General features: G+C 48.7%; 1 protein-coding gene across 1 annotated transcript in view; it reads right to left on the bottom strand.

Annotated features, from left to right (window-relative positions):
- The window catches only part of AGBL4 (AGBL carboxypeptidase 4), a 1,245,941-nt gene that overhangs the window by 132,332 nt on the left and 1,086,216 nt on the right, over positions 1 to 27,393 (bottom strand). The window contains exons 7-8 of the mRNA XM_087445980.1: positions 10,759 to 10,848; positions 712 to 826 (exon numbers count right to left, since the gene is read on the bottom strand). Coding sequence (XP_087302106.1) covers positions 712 to 826; positions 10,759 to 10,848 — 205 coding nt within the window. The remainder of the gene's footprint in view (positions 1 to 711; positions 827 to 10,758; positions 10,849 to 27,393) is intronic.

The raw sequence follows: 27,393 nt of genomic DNA, 5'->3' as shown, positions 1-27,393 counted from the left end.
GTCAATGATTTACTGGCTGTGTGACTTTGGGCAAGTCTGTTGCCTCAACTGTGAAATAAGGGTAATAACACTATCTCAGAGGATTCAGTGTTCTTTTGGCAGACGATCCCTTGGGCAGTGGAATTTTAGGCTGCAAATTGTAAAGAAAGGAGAGTTCAAGACATGAGTGCATGAGAGAGTGTGGGGCTAGCACATGCCCAAACCAAATAGAAATGCCATCCAGATGATCTGGGATACAACTCTCCTTCATTAATGATCTCTAATGAGAGACAGAGAAATGAAACAATAATCATTATAACCACTATACGACATTCTGCAAAGCACATTCTTTCCCACCATTTCTTTTGATGCTCCCAAGTGCCCTGCCAGGTAAGTAATTATTATCTCCATTATGTAAGAGAAACTGAGCATCAGAGAGGGAAAGTGAATCCCCCAAGGTTACACAGGAAGTAGGTGCCAAAACTGATACTACGTTTCCTGATTCCTGGTCCAGCAAGCTGCCCAGAAAACCCCAGCAAGTGACCTCAGGTGGCTGTGCATGAAACAGTCAAGCTCATTAGCCACGTCCTCAAGAGCCAGGGTGAAACTGCCTCTAATGAACTCATGGGTAGTCTGAAAATTCTTCCTCAGAAATGTATTCCCTTTTTCTTCTTGCTTCCATACCACCATCCTATGACTACTAGCTTCCAAACATTCTCCCCTGTCCCTCACCTGTAATTGCCCAGGTAGACTCCATCAGGGTTGAGCATTGGTGCAATCTTGAAGACCAAGTGTTCTCGTAGGACACGAGCAATAGGATGCTGACTTATGAGGAAGTCAATGATCCCTAGGGAAAGAGAAACACCTGGATTAACCTCAAAGCATTTCAAGAACGAAGGAGTGCATCTTCCTCAGCTTGGAAAACAAGCTTAATGGGTGATTTTTAGACTATGTTGTTAGCCACTGTAGGTATATGGCTACGGATTAGGTGTTGCCCAGTGAATTTTACAAATATATCTCTGTTTCCAAGGAAAAGTTTAAGACATAATATTGAAGCCCCTGGGCGTGAAGGAGAGAGCATTTCCTACTGGAGAGCAGATGAAGGGCTTCCTAGAAAAGAGAGCATTTGAGTTGTGCCTTGGAGGGCCCACCAGGTTTTGACAGACAGAGATGGAGGAGAGGCAGGATAGGTTGAACATAAATTAAGAGATGTTCTCTAATGGACACACCGTTAGCTAAATGTTGACATTGGATTGATGACTATGGAGTCAGAGACTCAGGGCTCGAAATCCTCAAGTTGCTGATGGGCGCACTAGGAAGCAGAGAAGAGAAGGGATTTGGCCAAAATCACACGAGGAGAGGGAGGTTGCTTCAATGTTCCCCAACTCTGCTCCTTTCCCCACTTTGAGAGTCCTCTGTTCCCAGACTCCAGGGCTGACTGCTGTCTCTGCCACTCACTGGGACCAACACCACCTTGCCTCCAGGCCACCAAATTTAGAAAAGTTGAATTCTCCATGACTCTTCTCCCACAGTCAGGCAGTTCCCATGTCTCCTCCTCGAATCTAGCAAATCTGCCCTTCATCTCCTTCACTCTGCCTCTCTTCTGCTCTAGGCCACCATCAGATCTGGCCTGGATGACAGCAACCGCATCTGGCCTGGATGACAGCGACCACCTCTCAATGTGCCCTCATCATTGCAACCAGAGGGCTCTTCCTAAAGCACAAATCTGACCCTGTCACTCTCCTTGTTCTGGGGATGGCCTGCATGTATCTCCAGGATAGGGAGTGAGAAAACAAACAACTCTGAGCCCTTGCCTTTTCCTTCCTCTTCTCCACATTTCCACTTCTTCATCAGAGACCTGAAAAAATGGGCAAAATGGCGCCCTGGCATTCCATGAAATGACTGTAACGCTGGAAAGTGAGAGGAGAGCACAACACTCTCCCAAAATGCAGAAGGGGAACTCCTTTCCTGCTGGAGAAAGCAAGAAAGGCATCAAGAAGAAAGAAGCTTCTGAGCTGAGCCCTGAAAGATAAGTAGGTTTTGGCAGACAGACAGGAGGAAGGCAGCAGGGTGACTAAGAAGGATCCACATGCCCAGCGGCAGGATCTTTGCTCTTGGAATGACAAATCACTGCAGAGCACGTTCCAAAGCTGCTGTGACCGGTGAGAGACATCTCAGGCTTTTCATTAGGCCCAGGCTGAGAATCAGCAGCAGCCGAAAGCCAGTTGGACATCATTTACTTCTCGGCCAACACGGCAGTAGACCAGATGCCCTAATTTATTTGTTGGTCTTCATATTAAAGCTGTAGTTTGCCAGTAAACAGGCAGGGTAATGATGCCAGGCACCCTTGTTAGGGGCTAATAATTGCTTAATCTGTCCACTAATTGACCCCAGCTCCCGGGGCAGCCCTCCATCAAGGAGCCAGCTTGCGCTGAGGGCCTGGCCACACTGCCTCAGAGAATGGCTTCTGGAAATGGCGTAGCTCATTGTGATCCATCCTCCTTCACAGATGAGCAGATTAATTGGGCTGCCAATTAGGCAGCTAATAAAAGGGTGAGAGAAAACAAAGCCAGACCAGAGGCTGCAGCCACCCAGAGCTCCCTCTCCCGGAACTGAGTGTGGGACAAGGAGATGTGAGGTTTTAGGTTCATCTCTTGGCTTGAGGTCAGACACGGTTCAACAGGAACCATTCCCATTGATCAGCAAATTGGGAGGAGAGCTTTCACTTCTTTTTGGTGTGGGGAAGCAGGTGGTAAGCGGAGAGGAACATGAGGAGAAATGTTGGAGAAAGTAGGAGTAGAGAGGAAATGCCATCCCTGGCCGTGGGCCAAAAGCATTGCATGGACTGAGGAAGCAGAAAGAGTGTGGACTTGGGAACCTGCATTCCAAGCCTAACTGGTTTTTAGCTAGGGAAGTTGCTAGCTTTCTCTGACCCATTTTCTCATCTTGACACAGGGACAATAATATGCAGTCTGGAAGACTGCTGCGTGACTGGGTTAGATCTCCTGTGTTTTAACTGCCTGACGTAGCACGCGGAAATTGTGATGTGCTTTAATAAACTCACTTAGATCAAAGGTTGAAAGGCAGTGGGGGTAGTGAAAAACAGAATGGATTCTGGAACTAGGAGTTTTGGTCTGTGAGGTTTACTAACTTTGGGATTTGGGGAGAAGGATACTGAATTGGAGAAGCCAACACACCACCAGTCAGAGAACCTGGATTCAAGTTTTGGCTCAGTTACTGGGTGACCTTCAGAAAGCTTCTGGGCTTACTCTTATCTTTAAAATTAGGAGAAAGAACTCTGTAATTCCCAAAGACACATCCCACACTGACAGACTATGATTTCATCTATTTTATTTCTCTCCCCAAAGCAGAAGAATCCTCGTCTGTCAAGTGAGGAGAATCATCTCCCTTCTGCTGGGAGACACAATCAACCCCCTTAAGATCAGTCTCTGTCCCTTCAGTAAACAGGTTTGCCTGCTCCTTTCCTTTGAATCGGGAAGGTGGAAGAAAGCAGGAGGACAGGAAGGCTGGAGGCTAGAGAGGCTGGAGGAGAAGAAGGAAAAGCCACAGAGGATCTGAAACTAAAGCTGGGCAGCAGACATCACTGCCTGTGCTGACCTTGGCCTGGCCACCAGGAACCTTGCCAGGCAAACCACAGCTGAACATTCATTGTTGTTATTTCTCCCAGTGTACTTTGTTCAGGGCAGGGCACACAGCAGGTGCCTAATAAATGCCCATTGGTAGAGTGGCCCCAGGAATTCATTCGACCTTGACAAAGTATAGGGTTAGTTGAACTGATAATCACTCATTCCACAAACATTCACAGGGCCAGGTCCGTGCCATAGGCTTGGCCTTCCAAGATGTATAAGAGGCTCCTGCCTCAGAGGGATGCATGGCAGGAAAGCAACTCCCCACTGTACTGACTGGCAAAGTTTCTGGTGGGAACAGCACAGGGAGCCATGAGAATCCAGAGGGGGCTCCTGATCCAGCCTGGGGCTCAGGAAGGGGCCCTGCAGAACAGAGACTTAAGGGATGAGGAGAGTGGGCCAGATGAAAGGGGTGCCAGCAGAAGGTATTCCAGGCGGGGCAATTCCTACACAAAGGCTGGGAAGCGAGAAAGAAGATGGCCTATTTGCTCACAGAGAGCTCTTCAGTTCTAGGGGGGCGCAGCTTTGTGATTAAAGGCACAGACTCTGAAACTCTCTAGGTTTGACTAGCTATATGGCCTTAATCTCTCAGTTCCTCGGTTTCCTCATCAGTTAAGAAGGAAGGAATAATAATAATTACCTTGTGGGTTATTGTGAGGATCTCAGTGAGTTAATATAAGCAAAGCGCATGCTACATAGGAAGTGTATACATGTGTTGTTTTAATCATTGCTCTTATTTGTTTGGCTGAAGGTGTGGGGATGGGAGGATGTTGAGAGAAGAGGGAGAGGTGAACGGGGACTTGCTGGTCCTGCTGAAGAATATGAAGGGACCGTGAGAGCCACTGCAAAGGACAGGGTCGGAGCTGGGCTCTGGAGAGCTCCCCTTGGCTGCAGTGTGGTATGTGGTTTGGAGGGAAGTAATAAAAACAGAGGGCTCCATGTCCTGAAGGGAGACACAGCAGAGAGCCAGCAAACATAAAAAGGCTTGCAGTCAGGAACCAGGGTCCAACATGGTGGTGACCTGCAGGGCTCTGCAGTGACCAAGGCCCAGAGAGTTGTGAGGATGCAGCGGGGGAGGGGAAGCAGTGTGGATAGATGGTGACACCAATGTTGAGATTATTTGTCTACCATCCCAAGAGCATCAGAACTCTTTGCTGAAATCACGCAATCTCAAGGAAAGGTGACTCCAAAATGAGTAAGATTAAGTTTCTGGCCCCTGGCAGAATGGGGCCTCAAAATAGAAACTGAGTTCAATTATAGAAAAATAAGGAAAGTTACATTTCCTGTGCCTCTGAGTTTTGGAGATTGAGGCTGGCATCTGCTGTTCAAGTCTGTCCTCCCTCCAGGCTATGAGCCCCAGAAGGGCAGGGACAGGTCTACCTCTTTGCCTCTGTTTTCTCAGTGCCTAAGTTGGCACCAGGCACAGGGAAAGTCCTCCGTAGATAAGGGTGAAATGAACGAATACAGAGGGACCAGTGATGGGCACTGTATGCTCAGTAGCTGGATTGACCTGTAATTCCATTGGCTCCATCTTATAGATAGGGAAACAAAGTCAGAGCGGTGACATCACTCACTGAGTGTCTCACAGGGGCCTAGATGGGATTCAGATCCAGTTCTACTGGCTTCAAAGTGGTGCCCTTTCCATTAAGACAAGATGGGAAGACCCAGGAGTCTATTTGCATGAGATTTGCATAATTATTTGCATATATGCCTGCATGATTTTCTCTCTAGAGAGTTCTGGGTACGGTTTATTGTTGCTGTTCTGTGCTGGGAGGCAGGATACCTCAGTGCGAAGAGCCCAGGCTGGAGGCAAGACAGTCGGGGGTCTCAGCGGGGCCCGGAGTCTGGGTCACATGACAGCAGCCACTCTTAGGCCCTCCACTGACCTGGCACCAGGCCCCTGTCTGCCCTCAGCCAAGCCCAAGGGCCCAAATTATGGAATTGCAGGGAGTCTGGCCCTGAAGAGCCTGAAGTTCAGAGTCTAAGTTCTCACCGTGCCCCCCAAGCTCTGATCATTCCACAGATGAAAAGACAGAAGCTTAGGAAAGTGAAAGGCCCCATCACAACCCCTTAGTGGATCTAGTGTTATGCTTATAGTGTGAGGCTGTGTGGGATACAGAGAGAGAGAAGAGGGAGAACAGGTGAGGGATAGAACAAGGGAGGGGTGGGGGAAGGGGCAAAGGTCATCACTTCACTGAGGGAAGTATTAGGTTGTGCTTGGTCCTGGTGGTTGTGAGTGTGTGGTGTGTGTGTGTGCGCGTGCGTGTGTATTCTCCCCCCTCCTCCTCTTACCCCACAGGATAACCCTGAGGAGGGAGGTCCCTGAGGGAAGGCCAGCTCTACGGGCACAGTCCAGGCCCTGGTGGGCCTCTGGGCATGGAGCAGCAGGGTTCACTTATTCCTCACAGCAGCTCCTTGAGGAACATACTGCTGCCCCCATTTTGCAGGCAAAGAAACGGAGGCTCTGAGAGTTGCCGACTGGCTGGAGGTCCCCAGGCAGAAGGTGGAAGTGGCGGGGCTCAAACAGCCCGCCCAGGTCCAAAGCCTCAGGTGTGCCCACTGCCCCAGGCTGCCCTCCAGGGGGGCTGCTTTGCCCACAGTAGCGTTCCATAAATGTTGGTTTAATGGATTCCATTACGAAGGATCTGATGAGGACAAGTGCTCTGCAGATGCAACTTCTCAGTGATACTTGTCCCAACGACTCCAGGAAGCTTCAGTGAAGGAACAGTCACTTGACCAGGAGTCGGAGACCCGAGTCTAGCCCTGGCCCAACTTCCGACCTGCAGTGTGGTCTTCCCGGGGCGTAAATGCGGAGGGTTCAGCCGCCGGCTCTCAGCTCTCGGGAGGCAGTGAGGACGCGGGGGCAGGGGTGCACAGTGCGCAGTCACACACCTGTGTTTAGGCTCCAGGAAGGATGAGAGGAAGCATACCTGGCACCTGCAAAGTGCTCAATTAGTGCTGCCTCCTCCTCTACTAATAACACTTATTTAGTGCTTACTGTGTTCCAGACACAGTCCTAAATGTTTTATGGATATTAACTCATTTAATCTTCACCACAACCCTATGAGGCAGGATTCCTATTACTATTTCCTGTTCGAGATAAAGGAACTGAGGCCCAGAGAGGCTAGGGAACAACCCCAAGGTCATATTGTACTAAGTGGCAGAGCTGGGATCCAATCCCAGGCAGTCTAGCCCCATAGATATGTCACACACTCTGCTGCAGGGCAGCACGGGAGCCCCTTGGACCTCTCACGTCGTAGCTGGAGAATGACAGTCTGGCCTCACAGATGCCGGGAGCTGGGTGTGGGGCAGCAGAGGGGTGACTGAGAATCAGCCGTCCCACCACCAAGCAGAGCCTTGAGGAAGTCAAAGCCCTGCCTTTCTGATCGCCGCTCACCGCCCGGCTCCGCGAGGACATGACTTCACTCTGCTCCCAGCAGCAGGTGCGGCAGCAGCTCGCCTGCGTGAACTGTGGTCCCAGCCAGATGGGGAAGACCAGGTCCCACATGTCTGTTCCTCATTCAAGGTCACTGAGCCAGTTAATGAGAAAGAGGAGTTATCAGAACTGAAGGTATCTCAGCCATCGTCCCTCCAGGCCTCGGACCCTCCTGCCCTCCCCACAACAAGGTGGGGGGAGGGGGATCTAGCTGAGGGCTGGGCCTGGGGAAGAGAGTCCAGCTGAGCCCTGTGGAGCTGTGGTCCAGGCTGTCCCCAGGGGGCTGAGAGACCCTTGGGAAAGACTGTGCCTCAGTCCCTCATTGGCAAAGTGGGGGAATGATGCCTGACTTCAGCTGCCTCAGGGAAGGATGAATGGTGTGTCTCAAGGGACAGTTACAGAGACAGGGAAAGGGGAAGACTGGGACTGGGGAGATGCGTCTTAGGGCCACATCTGCCATGAATTAGCCGTGTGACCTTGGGTAAGCCACTTCACTTCCCTGAGCCTCCACATCCTCATCAGTAAAATGCATGTCGACTGTTGTGGGGCAGCCAGAGCGCTGTGTTCTTCCAGGCACAAATCTTAGCCTTCTAGCATTTCCCATCCCTGAGTGGAGCAAGAGAGCATGGAAGGGCTTGAGAGACCCAGATTCAAAGCCCCCTTCTCCTATTCACTGGCTCTGTGACCTTGCGGATCCTCTTTCTGAACTCAGATTTAGCATCCCAGAGCAGACACAGCACTTGTTCCTCAACAGACGCCTGAGATGAACGAGATAATCCCCATTTGGCAGATGTGGAAAATGACACTTGACGACTCAGCCCGAGGCCTCAAACAGTTCATGGTTTAAAGGGGAAGAAACAAATGTAAATCAAATATATAACAAAGGAGGGCAATATAGATGACCATTGGGTAACCCACAATGCAGGCACAAAGTGGGAGGCAGGGAGGGAGTGGGCCAGTGGCGCCCAAAGAGGGCACTTGGAATGAACCTTGGGAGATAGGAGGTGTTTGCCAGGTGGCAAGGAGCCGCAGGCAGAGGAGCAGCAAGTGCAAAGGCCCAGTGGTGGGGAAAAGATTGCCCATTTGGGGATTAAGTTACGTGGAACTGGCATATAATCAGGCTGAGGCCAGAAAACCTGGCAAGAGCCAGAGCGTGGAGGGTTGTGAATGTCATGCCAAGGAGTTTGGAGTTTATCTTGAGAAAGTAGTGGGAAGGCATTAAAAGGCTCTGCCAAGGAGCAAACATTGATTGAAAGCCTGCAGTACAGCACTGAGTTATTAACCTGCACCATCTAGATTCCTTTTTGGAAAAGCAGGGTCAACAGAGAGAGCACCTGAGATCTACTTAACCTCTCTGTGCCTCAGGTCTCATCTGTAAAATGGGGTAGTGACCCTGCCCGCTGTCTACTGCCCATGGAGAAGGTGGGCATGGGAGTTTGGGTTCCCAGAGATGAAGGTATTGATGGTAAGGCTCCCGTCTTTTTACAAACAAGGGCAGAATAGTTGCATCTGATCAGCTGGGGGAACAGGTCTAGTTCTACTAAACTGCCAAGTTTAGTAACTGACAGATGGCTGCAAGTAAAGGGGTTGGTAAAACCCGGAGGGACCTGGGAGAGGTTACTGCAAGGACAGTGCAGGGGAGGAAAGAGGCTGGAGGTGAGAATGCCAAGGAGTAAGCAAGGTGGCCGGAGCGAGGAGTTGGGACATCCCAGCAGTGCCTCTCACAAGCTGCTTGTCTTTGGGTAATCACCTCTCCTCCCTGAAACTCAGTGCCCTCATCTGAAACAAAGGGGGAGGCAGCCATGCCTAATCACAGCACTGGAGGACCACGAACCGGGAAAATAAAACCCATGTTTACCTGCATCGTGCCTTATAGTTTACAAAGCAGCTTACCAACTACATCTTCTCAGGTTCCCATGGGGAAGGAGGAGACCTCTGTTGAGTGCTGCTGTGTGCCAGGCACAGGACTGGGGGTTTGCGCACATTCATCTCACGCCAGCTTCACATCAGCCTTTGCAGATAGGTATTTTCATCCTAATCAATTTTACAGCTGAGGAAACTGAGGTCACACTGCTAGGAAGTGGCAGAGCCAATATTTCACACCAACATTGTCTGATGGAAAATCCCCAAATATTTCCACAGCAGCACGCTGCCTTCCTCAAGTTCTATAACCTCTGCAGTTCCTGCCATGTCCCTGTGACCTCATGGTCATTTTGAGACTAAAATGAGGTAAATTACTTGACTTCTCCAAATTTCAGTTTTCTCATATATAAAAAATATAGTTAATATAGTTCCTATGACATATAAACATTAGCAGAATTAAAATAAATCAAATAAGTTAAATTAATAAAAATAATTTAAAAAATACGTAAAGTGCTTAGAACAGTGCTTGGCACATACATAGTATCATATATATGATATATATATTATATATAATATACTTACTAGATAAGTAAAAATGCAAAAATATTGGCAAGAATGTGGCACAGGAGGAACTCATACATTGCTTGTGGCAGTGGAAACATCTAGATGCACATACCCTATGAGCCAGCAAGTACATTCCACGGTTATACCCCCTAAAAAAGTATCTGCACATGTGCACAAGGTGACACGTATAAGAACATTTGTATCAGCATTGTTTGCAAGAAAAAAACACTGTGAACAGCTCCTTCATCTGCAGGAGAACAGATAGGGAAGTTGTGGTATAGACAGACATGGAGTAGAATACATGGAGAAAGCAAGGGAATTCCAGCTATACTCACCAACACTGGTATTGGGTGAAAACAAGTGTCAATGCATACGGAGTGATACCACTTGTATCAAGTCCAAAAACACGTGAAACTCAAAAACACATTGTATAGGAATGCTTACACATATAGTAAAACTATTGAGAAAGACAAATACAAAATTCAAGCTGATGGTTATCTGTGTGAGGGGAGAGATAGGAAGGAGCACAAAGGACTTAAAAGGAATAGATAACATTCCGCTTCTTAAGCTGGAGGGTACCTGGGCATTCATTAAATTACTGTTTATATATTTATATATTATTATTTATATTATTTATATATTTATATTGCTGACTGAATTTATATGCATATGTGTATATATATATAGCTAAGTTTATATTTTATATGGATTAAATATTTAATAAGAAATAAAAATGCAATTATAAAGAGATATATTTGAGAAGAGAAATTGTATCTTATTTACCTCTGGTTGTCTGATACCAAGCATGCGTCCTTGCTCATGGTAGTTATTTCAAAAGTTATTTGTTAAATGAATGACTGATGGTGTGACTAGATAATTTTCAATCCTTACTTCTCCAGTACACCGCCATTCTACCAACATGCATAATGACCTGGGGCCAGATTTCTTGTTGTAAACCATTGGAAACAAGTAAAACAAAGCTAGGGAGTGTAGATGACTCTGTAGGCTCATCTTCAACATAGCACATAAGAGAGAGCTTCATTCAGCCCTACCTATTCATTTATCCATCCATCCATCCACCTATGTAGTCAATAAACATTTATTGAAATAAATCCTAGTGGAGATCAGGTGTAACCTCTTTAAAGAAGTAAAGTAAATTCCCATCCAAGATAATGACTCTGCATGTGACCACACCATCCCAGAGACCATCCCAGAGACATCACAGATGTGAGGGTAGGCTCAGGGTGCCTGTGAGATCCTGCAACTCACCTTGGCACACAAATGAAGAGGGTGTTTCCCCTGGGTGGACGCGTCCCGTGATGAATACCACCTTCTGCTCTGCCCCTTCCCGAAGGTTGTCTGTAAGGTAAAATGGAAGAAGGTTGCTAAGGAGGGCACAGAAAGCTGAGACTAGTGGTTGGTATGGGGGTGTGCGGCAGGGATGGGCTGGGCGCTGTACATTTATCTCTTAAATCACTGGGTTAGAGCCCTTAAGGCCCAGCCATTGCTGAATAATTAAATTATGTCCCTGGCTACCCAATATTAAAAGACTACCGATCCTTGGTGCAACCGATCACATGAATATTACAATCATCTGAAGAAGTCATGAGTGAAGTCAAATCCCAGATGCACTGACCGTGACCCTAGGCAAGTTGTATATCCTTTCTGAGTTTCAATTTGCTAATCTATAAATTTGGATAATAATACCTATGTCATAGGGTTGCTGTAATGATTAAACAAGCTTATGTATTGCGTAGTATACAATAAAGGTATACAATAAGGTATTCAGTAAATGATGGAGTAAAGAGGGTAGCTATTTATATTAGTAATAGTAATAGCAGCTGTCATTTAATTAGCTCCTTTTGTGTCAGGCACATTATATACATTATTCATAATCCTTACAGAAACATGCACGTTAATAATCCTTTTATAGAGGCAGAAACTGAGGCTCAGAGAGGTTATATAACTTGTTCAAGGTCACACAGCAAATAGGTAGGGGTAGAGCTTGTCTGGAGTTGATGAAGTAACAGGGACTAGATTTACCTTTCACCTTGAGCAACTAGAAAATTGGACAAAGTATACAAAACAACTGTTTTCTGACATTGGACAAGAGGCAGTGCAAGATCAATCCAGGAGAAAAGAGAAACAAATGAGGGGTGCCCTATATCTGCGCTGGCTTTTTGCCTGGAGACCCATTCCAGACCAAATAGCAGAGAGGGGCATCCTGAGCAAAGCACGGAAGTCTCACTGAGATTGAAGTTCAGAGAGTCAGAAGCAGGTGGTAGTTATGGAGAAACTCTGTAAGTTTCAGAGAAGAGAGAGCTCTGCAGAAAAAGAGTTCCAGAAATCTGTAAAGGTGTCCTAATGAGTCTTTGTTGGGTCCCAAGATGTGCATGCACAGGGTGAACCTCCACAATGTCATAAAAAAATGACCAGGGAGCCATGCACTGCACAGTTCTCAGGGCTCACACAGGGCTAGGAATCTTGAATTATTTAATCTTCATCATGCCTTTGTGAGGTAGCAGTATTAACCCCATTTTACAGGTGAAGGAACTGAGGCTCACAGAGGGAAGGGACGTGCCCAAGGTCGTGCAGTTAGCAGTGGTAGAGTCAAGTCCCAGCTCCGAGCCCAGGGCCCCCTTCACTACCCTCTCTGTCTCCTCCTGGATCCACTAACAACAGCAGGTTCTACATCTGCTGCATTTCCATCTGCTATGTACACAAGAGAGTTTGGTTTCATCCCTTATTGCTGATGGAAGTTGAGCTACTATCTTAGTATTTATATTGCTTTTTAACTTAAAAAACAAAAAGCAAAATGCCACCAAGCCCTTTTAAAAACTACTGTCTAACATTGACCCCATCTATCCCAGCAGTCCAGAAATGATAAATGGCATTACCAAGGCCCTCAGCGAAGGCTACCTTTATGGATGTCTCCCCTGACCCGATATCAACTCAATTGCATTCAGTATTTCTGCTGACCACAGGGAAATGCAAAATGGGCATTCTATTTGCACACTAATTTTACGGAGCCCCTGGGTCTTCATAAAATGATAACGTGGGGATAATAAAAATCAAGCATCTCGGGTGCTAATATAAGCAAATGTTGATGCAGGCAGGTAACAAATTGCTTTGTCATTTAGGAGGCCGTAAAAGAGCATTATAATCATCTTTAGGCAAAACGGATGGGTCGCCTTTGCTTAGCTTTTAGCTTTCATTTGCAAAATCGATTTAAGGTAATGTAGCAGCTCTGAGGTGGTGTGACATGGGACACCCCCACCTCCTGTCCCTGAATCTCCAGACTCGTGCAAAGCCAATTAAACACATTCTTGGTGGAGGCAACAGCGATGATGAAGGAAATACGCTTGAACAAAGTGCAGGTGGAAAAGAAGTTGAACAGTGAGACCGGGAACAACCCATCAGGGATGATAAAACTGAAGCCCATGGAGGGTGACGTGCTCAAGGGGACAAGGGCACACTCGAGCGGAGCTGGGACAGCCCCACCAGGCTCCCCAGTTAACAGAAGGTGTTTGAAGTCAAGTGTGCTTTGTGTAGCCTCCCAACACACACACACACACACACACACACCCCCACCCATTACATCCCTCTATCATTCACTATTTCCTTATTCATAAAATGTTTATTGAACACCTATTAGGCGGCCAGGCACTAGCTATTATTATCTTCATTTTACAGAAAACCAAGGCCAACAGACATTAAGTGACTCACCCTAGCTCACACAGAGAATGACTGGCGGAGCCAGAGTCCCCACCCAGGTAGTCTGACTCCAGCTGTGTTCTTAACCTCTATGCTACTCTGCGTCTTGTGAAGGAGGACAATATTACCCAATTACAATAGCAATTAAGCGATATTTATTCAGTACTTATTCTGTGCCAGGCACTTTACATGTATGATCTATTGAATTTTCATAGTAACCCAAGGAAACATCTACTTCTTACCCCTATTTTTACATTAGGAAATTGAGGTCTAGAAAAGTGAAGTGACTTGTCTAAACCTGCATATGTGGCAAATGTGGGGCCAGGATTAAACCTAGGTCTTTACGAATCTCAAATCTATGCTCCTAACCACTGTGTCATGTCACCTCTTGGAGATTAAATAGGGTGCTTGTGGTGGTTTTAAAAATACATCCACAAATTCTTGGTGAATCTCCTCCCTTCAAGATGTGGAGATGAACCCCTGCCCCTTCAGTGTGGGCTGGACTCAGAAACTTACTCTAACAAATAGGACACTATAGAAGTGATTGCATGCCACTTTTGAGATTAGGCCATAAAAAGACTATGGCTTCCGTCTTGAGTGTACTCTCTCTCTCTTGAATCATTCACTCTGGGGGAATCCAGCTGCCACGACCTGAGGACACTCAGGTAGCCTCTGGAGAGGCCCACCTGGTAAGGAACTGAAGTACCCAGACAGCAGCCAAGAGGAACTGCGGCCAGCCAAAACCATGTGACTGAGCTTGGAAGGGGACCTTCCAGCCCCAGCTGAGTGCAGCCCTGGCCAACAGCTTACTGCAACCTCATGAGACATCCCGAGCCAGAACCACCCAGCTAAGCTGCTTCCACATTCCTGGCCCACAGAAACTGAGAGATAATAAATGCTTGTTGTTTTAAGACCTGAATTCTAGAGTGATTTCTTAGGCAGCAGTAGATCACTAATTAATCCCCCTAGAGATAATTACTCTCCCCCAGTGGATCCGTAGAACTTAAGAAACTTTGTATCTTATCTATTGATGCCGAGCCTGAGTGAGGATCAGAGTCACAACCTTGGTGTGAAGATGGAGAGAGAGCCTCAACTGATCTGGTCAATTATCAGAGGATCTGTGGTTGGTGGAGCTACTAGAAGATGCCAAGAGACCCCAGAGAGCACTAGCTGGCCCCTCTGAAGACAAAAATCTCCCAGAAATTCCCATTATCAGTTTTGTTTCCCTATCTCTCTTGACAATAACTCTAACGATAACTTGTCATAGGGAGTGAGGTGTCCTGTGAAGGAAGAAGGGGGTGGTGAATTGGGAGGGGAATGTGGCATGTTACAACAGGAGATGGATTTTTTTTTTTTTTTTTTTTTTTTACCATCTAAGCCTTTTTTATTTTCTTGACTTCATGATCCCCAAAGGCATCATAAAGTCAAGAGAATGCCCTCCTGTTGGTTTCCAAACCAGACCAGTAGCTGTCTTTTCTCTAATACTCCAGGCCCCAAACAGGTCTACGCTACTACTAAGCTGGAGAAAAAGAAATCCTGGTAGCAATAACAGAATGGTTAGCTGGTATCTGTCTGAAAGCCTGCTCAGGACTAGAATAGCCTTGTCACTGGTCTCCCTGTGCTGGCACCATCCTTGCCAGTCCATCCTTCACCCAGCCGCCAAAGCGGTCTTTCTAAAATGCAAATGGGAGCATACCATTTCCTTTGCTTATAACCCTTCAGTAGCTCTCTGCTGTCCTCCGGACAAGTCCACCCTCCTTTGTATGGCATCCCTGGTCTCTGGTAGCTGTTGGCAGCCCACCTCTCCAGCCCCTTCCACAGGCCCCAGCCTCAGCTAACCATCAGCATCTCTGCAGCATGAATGCTTTCCCACACCTCCACGCTTGGGTACATGCTTTTCTCTCTGCCTAGAATGCCAACCCCCATCTCATCTGTCTGGCTTACACGTACTCAGCCTTCCAGACTCTGCTCAGGTGTGGCTCCTCTGAGGAGGGAGAGGAAACTGACATTCATCCAGGACTTGTCCTAGGCCAATCCTGCTATTAGCATTGTGTTGTATCTGATTTAATCAGCACAATAATTCTGTACTTTCCCATACAAAATATGTCATGTTGAAGGTAACATGAAGATATCACTCTGTTGTTGATCCTGACAATAAAGAGGGAACAGGCCTGACAATAAAGAGGGAACAGGAGCTCTGAATTATAGTGAGAACATGCCCAAGGGGCAGAATGTCTTGTATATAATTTTATGAGAAAGTGTAGTTTGGAGGCATCAATAGAGCTTTCTTGGAGGCACTGGAGAACCAGAAAATACATCTGGGTAGAGATCAGACTTGATGAAAGCAAAGACGGCGTGGGCTGGCTTGGCCAAGCTGACTGAGGGGGAATCCAACAGGAGGGCAGAGCTGGATGAGGGAGACAGAGCAGGACGTTGGTCCCTGTGTTTCTTCTGTCCCCGGAAGGGGTCAAATGGAAAGCCTGCTGGCTTCCCGGGCAGACAGACCAGCCAGGACTCATATCCAGGCCTCATAGATTACTGGCTGTGAGGCCTTGGGCAAATTGCTTACACATTCTGAGCCTCAGTTCACTGTAAAATGAGAATAATAATCCCCAGCTCACAAGATAAATCTTAAGCGAGAGACTTTAAGTCCCTGTCCCGTGGCTTTGCCTGTAACAGCAGGTCCCGTCACTGAGCGACAAGCCAACTGATGAGGGTTTCTCAGCACTGTGGACATCTTCAGCGAGGTAACTCTTTGTGTGGGGCGCTGTACTGTGCATGGTAGGATACACCTCTAGCCTCTACCCACTAGACGCCAGGAGCATCCCTCTCCCCAGTTATGACAATCAAAAATAGCTTCAGACATCACTAAATGTCCCACATCCCCTCAGAAGCAAAGTAGCCCCTGGTAGAACTTCGATAAGCCCCTATAAGAATATTCTACTTAATTCAGACTGGCATTGTCACTATCTTCCCAAGCAAACTTTCAATTTCTTAGACTTTCTATCTTTGCCCCAACTCCTCCACAACGCCTTTCCAGATACCCCCAGACCGCAGTGTCCTCACCCTCCTCTGAACTCAGAGTTCTTCTGGACCCCTCATCTGGTTGTAAATCATTTGCTGCCTTGCTCAGGCAGGACCAAAAGCCACAACCCAGATCTGCTCTGCCTAGTGCCCAGCATCTGCTCTTCCGAGCCTCTGGGCCGTCTTGAGAAAACAGTGATGTTGGCAAAGCTGATTCTCAGTTCTCCCACTCCCCAGCCCCGCCACCCTCTGGGTCACATTCCCTCAGCCAGGTTCAGATCTCCCACAGCCTAAAAGCTCATATCTAAATGGTAGACTCACGCATACTCCAGGGTTAGGGATTGAATGCTCTACCCTCAATGAGATGCGAGAAGAGAACAGGGGTTACCATTGAATAGACAACGCTCATGACAGAGAAACACTCCTGATGAGAAATGAAGCATTAATTAAGGAATTTCAGGCGTTTGGGGAAAGGAGCCTCTCTGGTACACAGTCTACCACATATTAAAACCACTCTTCTGGCTTTAAAAAGCAATGAGAATGCCTCTGACTTACAGGAGACTCACAGAGGCCATCAGAACTGCAAAGCCTGTGAGGTCACTGAGTAGAACATCCTCACTGTGAAGATGAAGGGAGAGACCCAGAAAGGATGAGTGACTTGCCCCAGGCCACACAGCTAACACGTGGTGGAACCAGGTCTGGAATCCAGGACATAGAGGTCCAGTGTCCAAGCAGCCTCCTCTCACGACCCTGGGCTGCCTTGGGCAATGCCCATGCAGGCTGGCGCCTGGAAAGTGCCCGGTGGATGCCTGCCAGGGAAGTGCAGGAAAGACGAAAAGCGATGGGCCTGAGCTACAGAGGGCGAGGGCCGGTGGTCACCTCGACAGTCAGGAGAGCAGCAGTTCTCAGATAGGCTGCCTCTGCTGGGCTCGGCAGTTTATAAAGCTTCCTTGCCGCGGGCCGGCCATCTAGGTCTGGGAGCAGGGAGGCAGGCAGCCTTCTGGGCGCAGGCTACTGGCAGGAGGCTCTCCCTGCCATGACCTATCTAGATTCCAGCACCCTCTAAGCACCTCCAAAAAGTCGGAACTAGAGCCACCTGCTCAGAATACCTGCTGAGGTTGGGTCTCCTGGGAGACCCTGAGATGCCCCTGTGGGAGCTTTAGTGGAGATTGCTCTCCGGAACACTGGTGAGAGGTGTGAGTTAAGCAGGATTGAGACAGTCTCGACAGTGACTTTAATCAATCCCATGGGGATATTTGGGCCAGGAGGGCCCTTCCTAGTTGTTCCAGAAGGCAATGGGGCTGCCTCTGTGTCCTGCATTGACTGGATTCTGGATGTGGGCTGCCCCCAGGGCAGGGGTGTAACCTCGGGCAAGGTAGCTTCCTTTGGCTGAGTGCAATTTCCAGGGAAGAACTCAGCTGTGAGCTGTCAGCCACCAACACTCCTGGGACCTGGGGGAACTGGTCCTGAAGGGGCTCGGAGTGGTGCCCACAGTGTCTGCTAGACCAGCCTTTAGCTGAGGCAGCTACGGAGGGCAGGGCAGATCTGAGGCCTCAAAGACCAGAAAGCCAAGGATGAAGGATTTTCTTTCTTAGTTCAATTCCATACATATTTTCTTTTTTTTTTTTTGAGGAAGATCAGCCTTGAGCTAACATCCATGCTAATCCTCCTCTTTTCTTGCTGAGGAAGACTGGCTCTGAGCTAACATCTATTGCCAATCCTCTTCCTTTTTTTTTTCCCCAAAGCCCCAGTAGATAGTTGTATGTCATAGTTGCACATCCTTCTAGTTGCTGTATGTGGGACGCGGCCTCAGCATGGCTAGAGAAGCAGTGTGTCGGTGCGTGCCCGGGATCCGCACCCGGGCCGCCAGTAGCAGAGAGCTCACACTTAACTGCTAAGCCACGGGGCCGGCCCTCATACATACTTTATAACACTGACCATATGCCAAACTTTGGGCTAGTCCCTGAGGACATGCAGAGGAATCAGACACTGTCCCTGCCAGCTAGGAGCTCACAGACTAGTGGAGAAGAAAGGGAAAGCCTGGCTTTGAGGTTATAAACTTGAATTTCTGAGTCAGACAGGAGAGTTAAATCCGAGTCCTGCCACACATGACCTTGAGCTCTGAGAGCATTCATCTCCTCCTCTGCAAAATGAGGATAAGATGTCAACCTTATAGGAATCTTATAAGAATTAACTGAGATAATGCATAGGGTCTATGCACACGACCTGCTGCATTGTTATGTGTTCATAATGGTAACTTACAGACACTTAGAGGTCACTTGGTCCAAAGGTCTGATCTTACGCAGCAACTGAGGTCACTGGACTTGAAGCAACACCAGAGCCATGGATTTGCCTGTCTTTTTCACAATTTGTATTCCCAGTGCCTCGCGCAGAGAAGGTGCTCGATAAATACTTGAGGAACAGTTGTAGAGAACTTGTTGCCCTTTGGTTGAATGAGCAGATCAGGCTAGAACTGAGTGCCCAGGCTCTCCCCAACATGTGCTCTGCCTTTCGTCTCTCCCAGCTTCCAGAAATTCCTCACTAGGTTCAGTTTCAGGCTTATTAGCAAATGCTAATTGAATTACGCTGTGCCCTGTTGCAACAAGGACAACAAAAACAGTGTCCCCGGGAAAAGAGGGCGAGAAGGGGTGAAAGCTGGGATAAAGTCGAAGACAATACATCCCAATCAAACTTGATGAATATGCAAATTAAAGCAGCTGAACAGTCAGATTTGACACATGACTTCTCAGTAATGGCTTTCTCCACAGTGAAAGGTGCGTTCAGCCTGCCTGCTAGTCACAGGAAGAGCCCTCTCCTGCCTTCCTGGCAACCCAGGCAGAGGCAGCAGGCACGGAGATGCCAGGAGGCGAGCAGAGAACTAAGCCTGCTTTCAATAGACGCCATGCATTGGGCTTGCCTGCTAGCTGCTAGGCACAGCCTCCCTCAGCCCCGTGAGAGTGAGAATCCCCGCCTCGTGCGTGAGGGAGCCGAGGTCAAGTCAGAACCAGGTTCACCAGACTCCAAATCCCGATGTCGCTGAGGGGCCAAAGTGACCAGCTGTTGAGGAACATAAATTTAATCCTGCCAGTGGTCTTACTGCCATCTGGGGGTCTCACCAACTCGAAAGTTAGTGCCTTCCGGTTTTTTGTCCCCTCACAGGGCCTGGCACAGTGATGGTGTTCAGAAACTCGCTATGTAGCTCCAGATGGATCCCTTCCCTAGGCCAGCCCTCATCTCTGCTTTTCCATCTGTAAAATTAGCCGTTGGAGTCAGCCCACCTGAAGGTCCAGACAGCCTGGAGCAGAAAGGAAGGGTCAGATTGCAGATTCTCTGCAAAATACAGTCATGCACCACATAACGACATTTCAGTCAACTATAGACCACATATATGGCAGTGGTCCCAGAAGATACCCTGGATGTGTAGTAGGCTACACCATCTAGGTTTGTGTAAGTCCACTCTATGAAGTTGGCACAATGACAAAATCACCTAAGGACGCATTTCTCAGAACGTATCCTGGACGTTAAGCAACACCTGAGTGTACAAGACCATTGTCATTGTAAGCACTAAGTTCGGGGGCGGCGGAGGTTATTACTTAGCAGTAGATAACCAGAATAACTGCTATGAAATTGATGATTGTAGTGGGTTATAATACAGCAGTCAGGTGAGGGGTGGTTGAAAAGGACCAGGTTTTGAGCAGTTACAGTGTGCCAGGTACTTTTTATACATTATGATCCAGGTCTCACCAGGCCCGGGGAGAATTGTATTGTTTTCCTCATATTACAGATAAGAAATCTGAAGTTAAGTGCATTGCGCAAGGCCAACTCAGCCAGCAAGAGTCTCAGCTGGAATTTGAACCCCAGTCTTTCTATCTCCTGAGACCTGTCTTTCTTCTGACATTTCCACGGGGAAAGCTCATTCCCCAGCTATACCGGGTAAAAGATGGGCTTCTGTGTGTACATGTCTCAGGCACATGCATGCATCTGCTTCTGATTCAAACTCCTTCAAATTCCTGAGTTTTTGTACAAAGTCATCAGAGTTGAGGTGCAAACAGAAATTCAAGTTGAATGGTTTTCAGTCTTGGAAAGACACTATTAATACAATTTCCCCAAACAGAGAACCAATATTTATGAGTGCTCAAAGAGCTTCAGGAAGAGAGTCTCCTGGTAGAGCTGGGAGTAACGTGATCCAGGCCCTGAGCCCAAGATCTGTCTTGCCCTATGCTGGAGGAATTTAGATTTGAAGAGTGTTCTTTCTTTCCTATTGAGATCTTCATTGACTTGTATAAAAATACCACTTTCAATCTCAAATCCCCACTGGCATCTTTATATAAGCACTGAAAATGCTACTGGGCTTTGGAGATTTCATTTAATGAAGGAAAAGTATTTCTATTAAAGAGTATAATTTTTTTTTTCTCTCTCAACACAACATCTTCAGAGGAGCCAAAGAAGCTGGATTGTTCTGGGCTCTGAACAAAGGAACCAGCCCACGCCTCTCCCATGAGGTGGTTAAATAGACTATGGAATGGCAACAGCCAAGGAAGGCAGGGAAGGGTCAGTAAGGAGGGGAAGATAAGAGTGATCGTAATAAATAAACTCCCATATGCCCATGACCTTACAGTTTGGGAAGCACTTCGGGCTTGATAGGGAGAGATTTCTGTTGCCATCGCCGAAGCCCAGTCCCCCTCATGTGTTGTGTGAGCTCCTGCAGCAGCCTCTGCCCCTCCTGTCCCTGTGGTCCCTTCTCAGCTACGGTGATCTCACTCGCCTGCGGCCAGTCCTCACTGGCTTTCCTGGGCACTAGAAGCGAATCCAGGCTATAATCTGGCCTGCTTGTCCCCTGCCCACCCCTACCCTCACCTCCTGCCCCTCTCGCACTTGCTCATCCTGCCTCCTCCCACTGGTTTCCTTCTAGTCCCTCTGCCCTCTGTCTGGAGGTCCCCCTGCGTTCTGTGGGGCTGGCTCCTTACCCCTCAGGTCTCTTCCCATGAGAACGGTAGCTCCACAGTGGCAGGAACTTTGTCTTATCAACTGCTGTGGACCCAGATCTAATATGGCACCTGGCAGCTACACATGCTGACTGCATATTTATCAAGTCAATAAATATAGCTAACCGGTATGGAGTGATGTGTGCTAGGGAGGGTGAGGGCCAGAGGAATAAGCCTACAGAGGTGGTGGGGTCAGCAAGTGGTCCCAGGTCCTACAGCCGAGAAGCTGTGAGAACAGAGTGGACCCCAGTCTGATCAATGTTAAAGCCTGTGTTCCTTCTGCCTCCTCCTCCTCGCATCCCAGGCTCGGTTTCCTCTTAGAGGGGCCACAGGGTGTGAGGGGTGTGAGCAGGACCTCAGGCATGGCTGTGCCTCATTTCGAATTCTGGCTCTGCCACTTGCTAGCTGTGTGGTCTTGGGAGAGTCACTGGACCTCTGGGTGCCTCGGTCATCTCATCCATAAAATGGGAATAATAATAGTCATATGATTGGGTGGTTGTGAGGACTACGTGAGTTAAAATAAAGCACTAATGACAGTGCTCATCACACAGTAAACCCTCAGTTAATGTTTGCTATTGTTAGTCATCCAACAAATATTTCTTGGGCTCCCAGTCATCCCCTCCCAGGGGAAGCCTGCCCATCCCCAGGCAGAGTCAGGGCTCTCTGCCCTGTTCCCTCCCAGCCCCTTCCACTGTAACGCAATTGCAGCGATTGCCCAGCAGTATAATCGTAATTTGCTTCTCTTTCAGTCCTGCCTTTCCTCTCTGGTGACCCTGAGCTTTTTGGGGGCAGAAGCTGTCTTGTCATCTCTTCCCGGCATTCATTTCCTTTGTCTGAGACAGAGAAGGGCATTTTGACATAGTTGTTTTGACGCAAGAGTTTTGAAATGGCTGCATCTAAATATAAAATTGCTTTTGAAAATTACCAGGTGCCGTGTGAAACATCCCCACAGCCACGTAGGTTTGACCTTCACTGTCCTTCACTCCCACCAATGCCTTACTGCTGTGCTTCCCTCATTGCCAGACTTGACCGAGAGCACCCCCCCACCCCAACCCCCTTCCTCCCCTCCCTGAGCCCCCTCGCGGAAGTGGAGATGGGGATGCGGAAGTGCTGGGATGAGGGGAGGCAGCCTGAAATGTCTCCTTGGCACATTATTTGGTAATGTTTTTAAAAAGCTCAAGGTGTAATGGTTTATTTCCTCGGCCGTGTCAAAACGTCCCCATATCAAAACAGTTGTGTCAGAGCAGCTGCATCAATGTGGCTGAAACAAAAGGACTGTGTCAAAACGATATGAACTCCGCAAGGAAGCCACCTGGCATGTAGCAGTCCTCGATAATGGATTTAAAAACATGCCCCATTGTAAGTGGATTAACAAGCAATGAGGTAACGCTTAACACCAACTCTCCCTGTAGTAATTCCTTTTTGTTCCATTGAGGATGTTTCCACCACCATAAGGATTGGAGAAGTTAAGGATGCTGCCTGATGTCACACAGCAGGTCACAGAACAGAGACAATGAGAGCTGAGTATGGTCTAATTAATCTCCCCCATTTTACAGCCAAGGTGCCAAGAGAGAAAATGACCTGACCAAGGTCTCACAGTGAATTGGATTTTCACGTTAGACCAGAAACATGTAATCAGTTCTTGGATAACTTCTCCCTGCTGTGCACTAAATTCTGGACCATAGCATCACCACTGGGCTCATGGTAAGGACTCTACGGAATGGAAGAGACACAGCATGCTGCTCAAGCCCTAGGTATGCTACTCAAAAACTGGATTGGCCAAGTTCTCAGTAAAAGAAGCTTTCGTGTCCCACCGGGCAGGTTGTCAAAATCCCATTAGCCAGGCCATCCACTGGAGCAGCAAGTCCCCCTGGTAGGCCCCCGCGTGCACAAGGGAAGGGCAAGCTTCTGCCGTGTGGGGCGCAAGCGAGGAGCTGACTACTTGCATCTACTTCCATAGTTGATACTTCTGCAGCCGGCTAAAGAAACCTGAGTTAGGAAATTATCTATCCCTACTGTCTTCATGACTTTGTGATTTGGATTGAATGGAGTTTTTCTTGAACAAAATAAAGTATAAAGCTTAATTTAGAACTTATTTCCAGAGGGTGTTTTTATGGAGTGGTGTTATATGTTCCTAGGATAAGGCTTCTATGACAGACCTAGACCTGCCTCAGACTTTACCGGGGCACATGGGACTGGAGTCTGGCAGACCTGGGTTTGAAGCTGTGTGACCGAGGTAAGCTGCTGAACCACGGCATCATCAGAGGCTGAGTGAGGAAAGGCATGTAAGTCACAGGTGCTCCACGAAGGTAGCCTCTGGTATCACCAACTTCAGAAGCCTCAGTCCCCGTTCTGGCAGACCCTTTCATCTAGGAAGGCCCCGGGGCCTGACGGTGCTGCCAAATGCACGCGTGTGGGCTAAGGACTGGAGAGGAGATTTAGCATAATGGCCACAAGCAGGGACTTGGGCACCGAGCAGTGATTCTACCACTCTCTGGCTGTGTGACCTTAGGCAAATTACTTCCCCACTCTGTGCCTCAGTCTTCTCATCCGTAAAATGGGGATCATAGTGGACTCTCATAGTCACTCTCTGAGGAGTATGTGAGTTGGTATTTGTAAAGGACTTAGAACAGTCTCTGGCACCTAGTAAATCTTACATAAATATGTGTTTGTTAACTAACATAAGTAGTGATTAATAATACCCATTCAAGTGCTCGGGGACTACAGAGGGTGATGCTCATCTTGGGGCTCTCTTTTATGTCAGGCCCAGCTCCCCCAGAAACAGTCTCCTATGGATAGATATTTGATATTTTTCTCCAGATATGTGAGGCTAACACACAGGTAAGAAACACATTTTATTTGGTTCTCAGCCCTGGCTGCATATTAGTGCCACTTGGAGAGCTTTTCAGAACTACTGATGCCCAAAACTCACCCCCCTACCCCTGCCCCAACCAAGAGGAGGGCTCAGGTAAATTATTCTTCTAACTCGCAGTCACAACTGAGGGCCCCGGGTCCAGCGTGAGCGTGGGCCAGGCCCTCTGCTCTCTGGTCTCAGTCTTCTTGCTGCAGCATCCACAGTAAGAAGGGCAGGGCTAGGTGGTCTCTCAGCCCCTCCAGTTCTAAAATGCTGTGATCCAGGAGGTTCGGAGGACCCAGGAGCTGGCTTGGGGTGGCTCTGATTAGACCACACTGGTCATAACAACAAGGCGACAGTGTGGGGGTGAGCGGACAAGAAATCACACGTACTTGAAGCAGATAAGTTCTCGCAGACACAGGCCCTTCCTGGGAACAGGACAAGAAGTGCTAAGATGGTAGAGGCGCAGTATCTCCAGGAGCTCTCAGAGCTCAGAGCAAACAGATTGGATTCATAGTGGAAATGGAAACCACGTGCATGAGGAGAAGGAGAAAGGGTATTCTTCAAAGGATGAAGGAGGAGGATTAGTGTATTTGCAATCATGGACATTGAGGGGCCCAAACACTTGCATGCCACTTACAGAACCAGGTTCCTGGGAGGGTAAGAGAAGAGAAGCGAAGGTAAGTCACTGCCGGTGAGCATCCGATCTGTGCAGGCACCAGGGGCGTGTTACACATCTAGTCTCCTTCTATCCGGGCAGCCTCCCAGAGGGCAGGTATTCTGATCCCCATCCTACAGACCCCACAGGTGGTGAGCAGCTGGGCCAGGGTCGAACTAGGTCATGCTGACTCCAGAACCTGGTGATCTTTCCCTTATGACTCAGCGCCTCACTTATCCAGAGCCTCCTGTCCTCATAACCTCACACACCCAGATCATGGCCAAGAACCAGAAGGAAACAGAAAAGGTTTGAGAGGGACTCAAATCCAGACACACAGTCCACACATTAAAGGTGCTGTCAAGTCTCAGGAGAACCTGTTGGGGACACTGGGGTGACAGAGAGATACCTCCAGATTTCTGGGAAGAAGGGGTGAAGCTTACCTTTTGAGAGCTCGTCTAAAGCACAGAATGACACGGGATGGGAACAGGCAAGGTCACCATGAACAGACTGGAGCCCTCCCAGGACACGGTTCTTCACTGCCTGACACACGAACGCATCACAAGGAAGCAGGCATTGGTTGGCAGTGGACTGGCGTGCCTCAGGAGCTCTGACAGGGCAGCGACAGGCCCAGCAGGGAGAGGGCCGCCTGACAGCACTATGTGGGGACTGCTCTGTACAACCAGCGGCACAGCGGGGGGGACAGCACGGTGGGGGTGACCACCCTGGGTGGCCGCATTGTGGGACCTGCCCCTTCCCATCCCTGGGACCCCTCCCTTCCGCCCCACCTTTGCACCGACCCAGCTGCCATCTGGATGTCATTCAGCTTCCCCCCAGCCCTCCCTTGTCCCCACTACACAGCTCAGTGAGGAGGGCCAGGGCTCACACTCAGGACCCACCTGGCTCCACAGCCCCCACCTCTTCACTCAAGGGGCAGCGAGGAGAACACCACCTGTCAGGAAGCCCCGTTCCATCCCACTCACACGTCTGTGCCTCCGTGTGGAGCCTGAGCCCCCGAGACGACAAGATGACGCAGTCACGGGGCTGCCCTCCAGAACCTTACCATCTGGTAACCAGGTAGCAGGAAAATAATTGAAAGCAAATTTGTTTGCTTGGGGGCTGAGAGGAGTTCATTCTAGCAATCTGGAGAGCTAAACAAAGATGGATACTGGTGCTGGATGTGTGAGGTGCCTGGAAACCCGAAGGCCGGGCTGTACAGCCAGTGTCGTGGGGTGAGAGCTTCCCTCAAAACAGCCCCCTCACTTTGGTCAAGTTTGGAGCCCTGCTCACGGCCCAGCCATGGACTGAGCTGACCCAGGGCTGGTCTAGGATTTCTTCTCTCTCTTCCCCATCCCACTCCTGTTTCCAGTTCAGAGAGTGAAGAGAAGGTCCTACACGGCAGGGTTTGCACCCTCTTCTCGCTGGCACTAGCAGGTGCCCCATATGTGGAAGTGAATGGACAAGCCATCAGCTCACTTTAAAGCTGTGCCTTCAGACAGCACCCATGTGATCAACTTGACCTACAGGGAAGAACAGAGGCTTGCTTTGTAATGGTGCTAAAGTGGCAATAACAAGGTGTTAATGTCTGTTTGTCTTCCCATCTCCCAGCAAGGCCATACCCTCCAATCCGAAGCTCCCAGCGTGTCCTTTCTAAGCCCTTCTCTTTAATGCCAAGTGGAGGAGTTCCAGACAGCAATTTGCATTTTCAATTCTAGAAATCATTAATATTTTAAAACTGCCAGCACCATGGTTTATTAACATGCACTTTTCCTACCTGCTACTGTTAAAGGGAAACTTTCTAATTGAGAAATGTTCCAACATGGAGTGATTTCCCAACTTTTGTTCAAACTCTGTCCTCAAACCCCTGCTCTCAGGAACTCAGTGGGGGAGATGGATCTGTAAGCAGACAGAGAGAATTCTGAGTGACGCTCGTATGGACGGAGGGTACCCCAGGGGACGGGAGCCCAGAGGAGACCCTTGGCACAGCCTGAAGGGTCGAGTCAGGCTTCTCAGGGGAGGGCTTCTGATTCCAGAGGGACAGTTTTGCACATTGTGGAAAGGACGTGAGCCAGTCAGAAGACCTGTGCTCAGACACAGGCCCTTTCCATTACTTTCAGTCGTCTTGGCAGTAGGTTGAGGTTAAGAACAAAGGTCTTTGAGTCAGACAGGCCTAGGTTCAAATTCCAGTTCTGACACCACTAGCTGTGTGGCAATAACCATAACTAACATTTTTGGAGCCCTCTCTGGGTGTGAGGGAGAGGGCCGCCTTCGTGGACCTGCTCAGTGCAACCAGCGCCACAGTGGGGGTGACCTCATGGGGTGGCCACAGCTGTGGGACCTGACCTTACCCATCTCTTCTGCCTTCTCTCCCTCCCTGCCTCTGCGCTCACCAGTGTGGGTGATTTCCTTTAATTCTCAGCCACCCTATGGGATAATTCCTGTCACCCCATCTCACAGAGCAAGAGACTAAGAATCAGAGAGGTTAAGTCACTCACTCCAGGACACACAGTTGGCCAGTGGATGAGTCAGGATTTGATTCCCGAGTGCCAGGGTGAGTAAACACTGAGCCCTTCTGCTCCTCACTCCAGAGGCGGGTGTGGGGGTTACAGCGGGCGGCCATCTACGCCGCTCAGCACGGCGTTGGGCGCGTTTGGGCCCGCAGTGAGGTAGCT

The sequence above is a fragment of the Ceratotherium simum genome, chromosome 22 (assembly GCF_057802395.1).
Source record: "Ceratotherium simum simum isolate JZ-2026a chromosome 22, ASM5780239v1, whole genome shotgun sequence".
NCBI classification, from domain to species: domain Eukaryota; kingdom Metazoa; phylum Chordata; class Mammalia; order Perissodactyla; family Rhinocerotidae; genus Ceratotherium; species Ceratotherium simum.
This window is presented reverse-complemented; position numbering and strand designations above follow the sequence as displayed.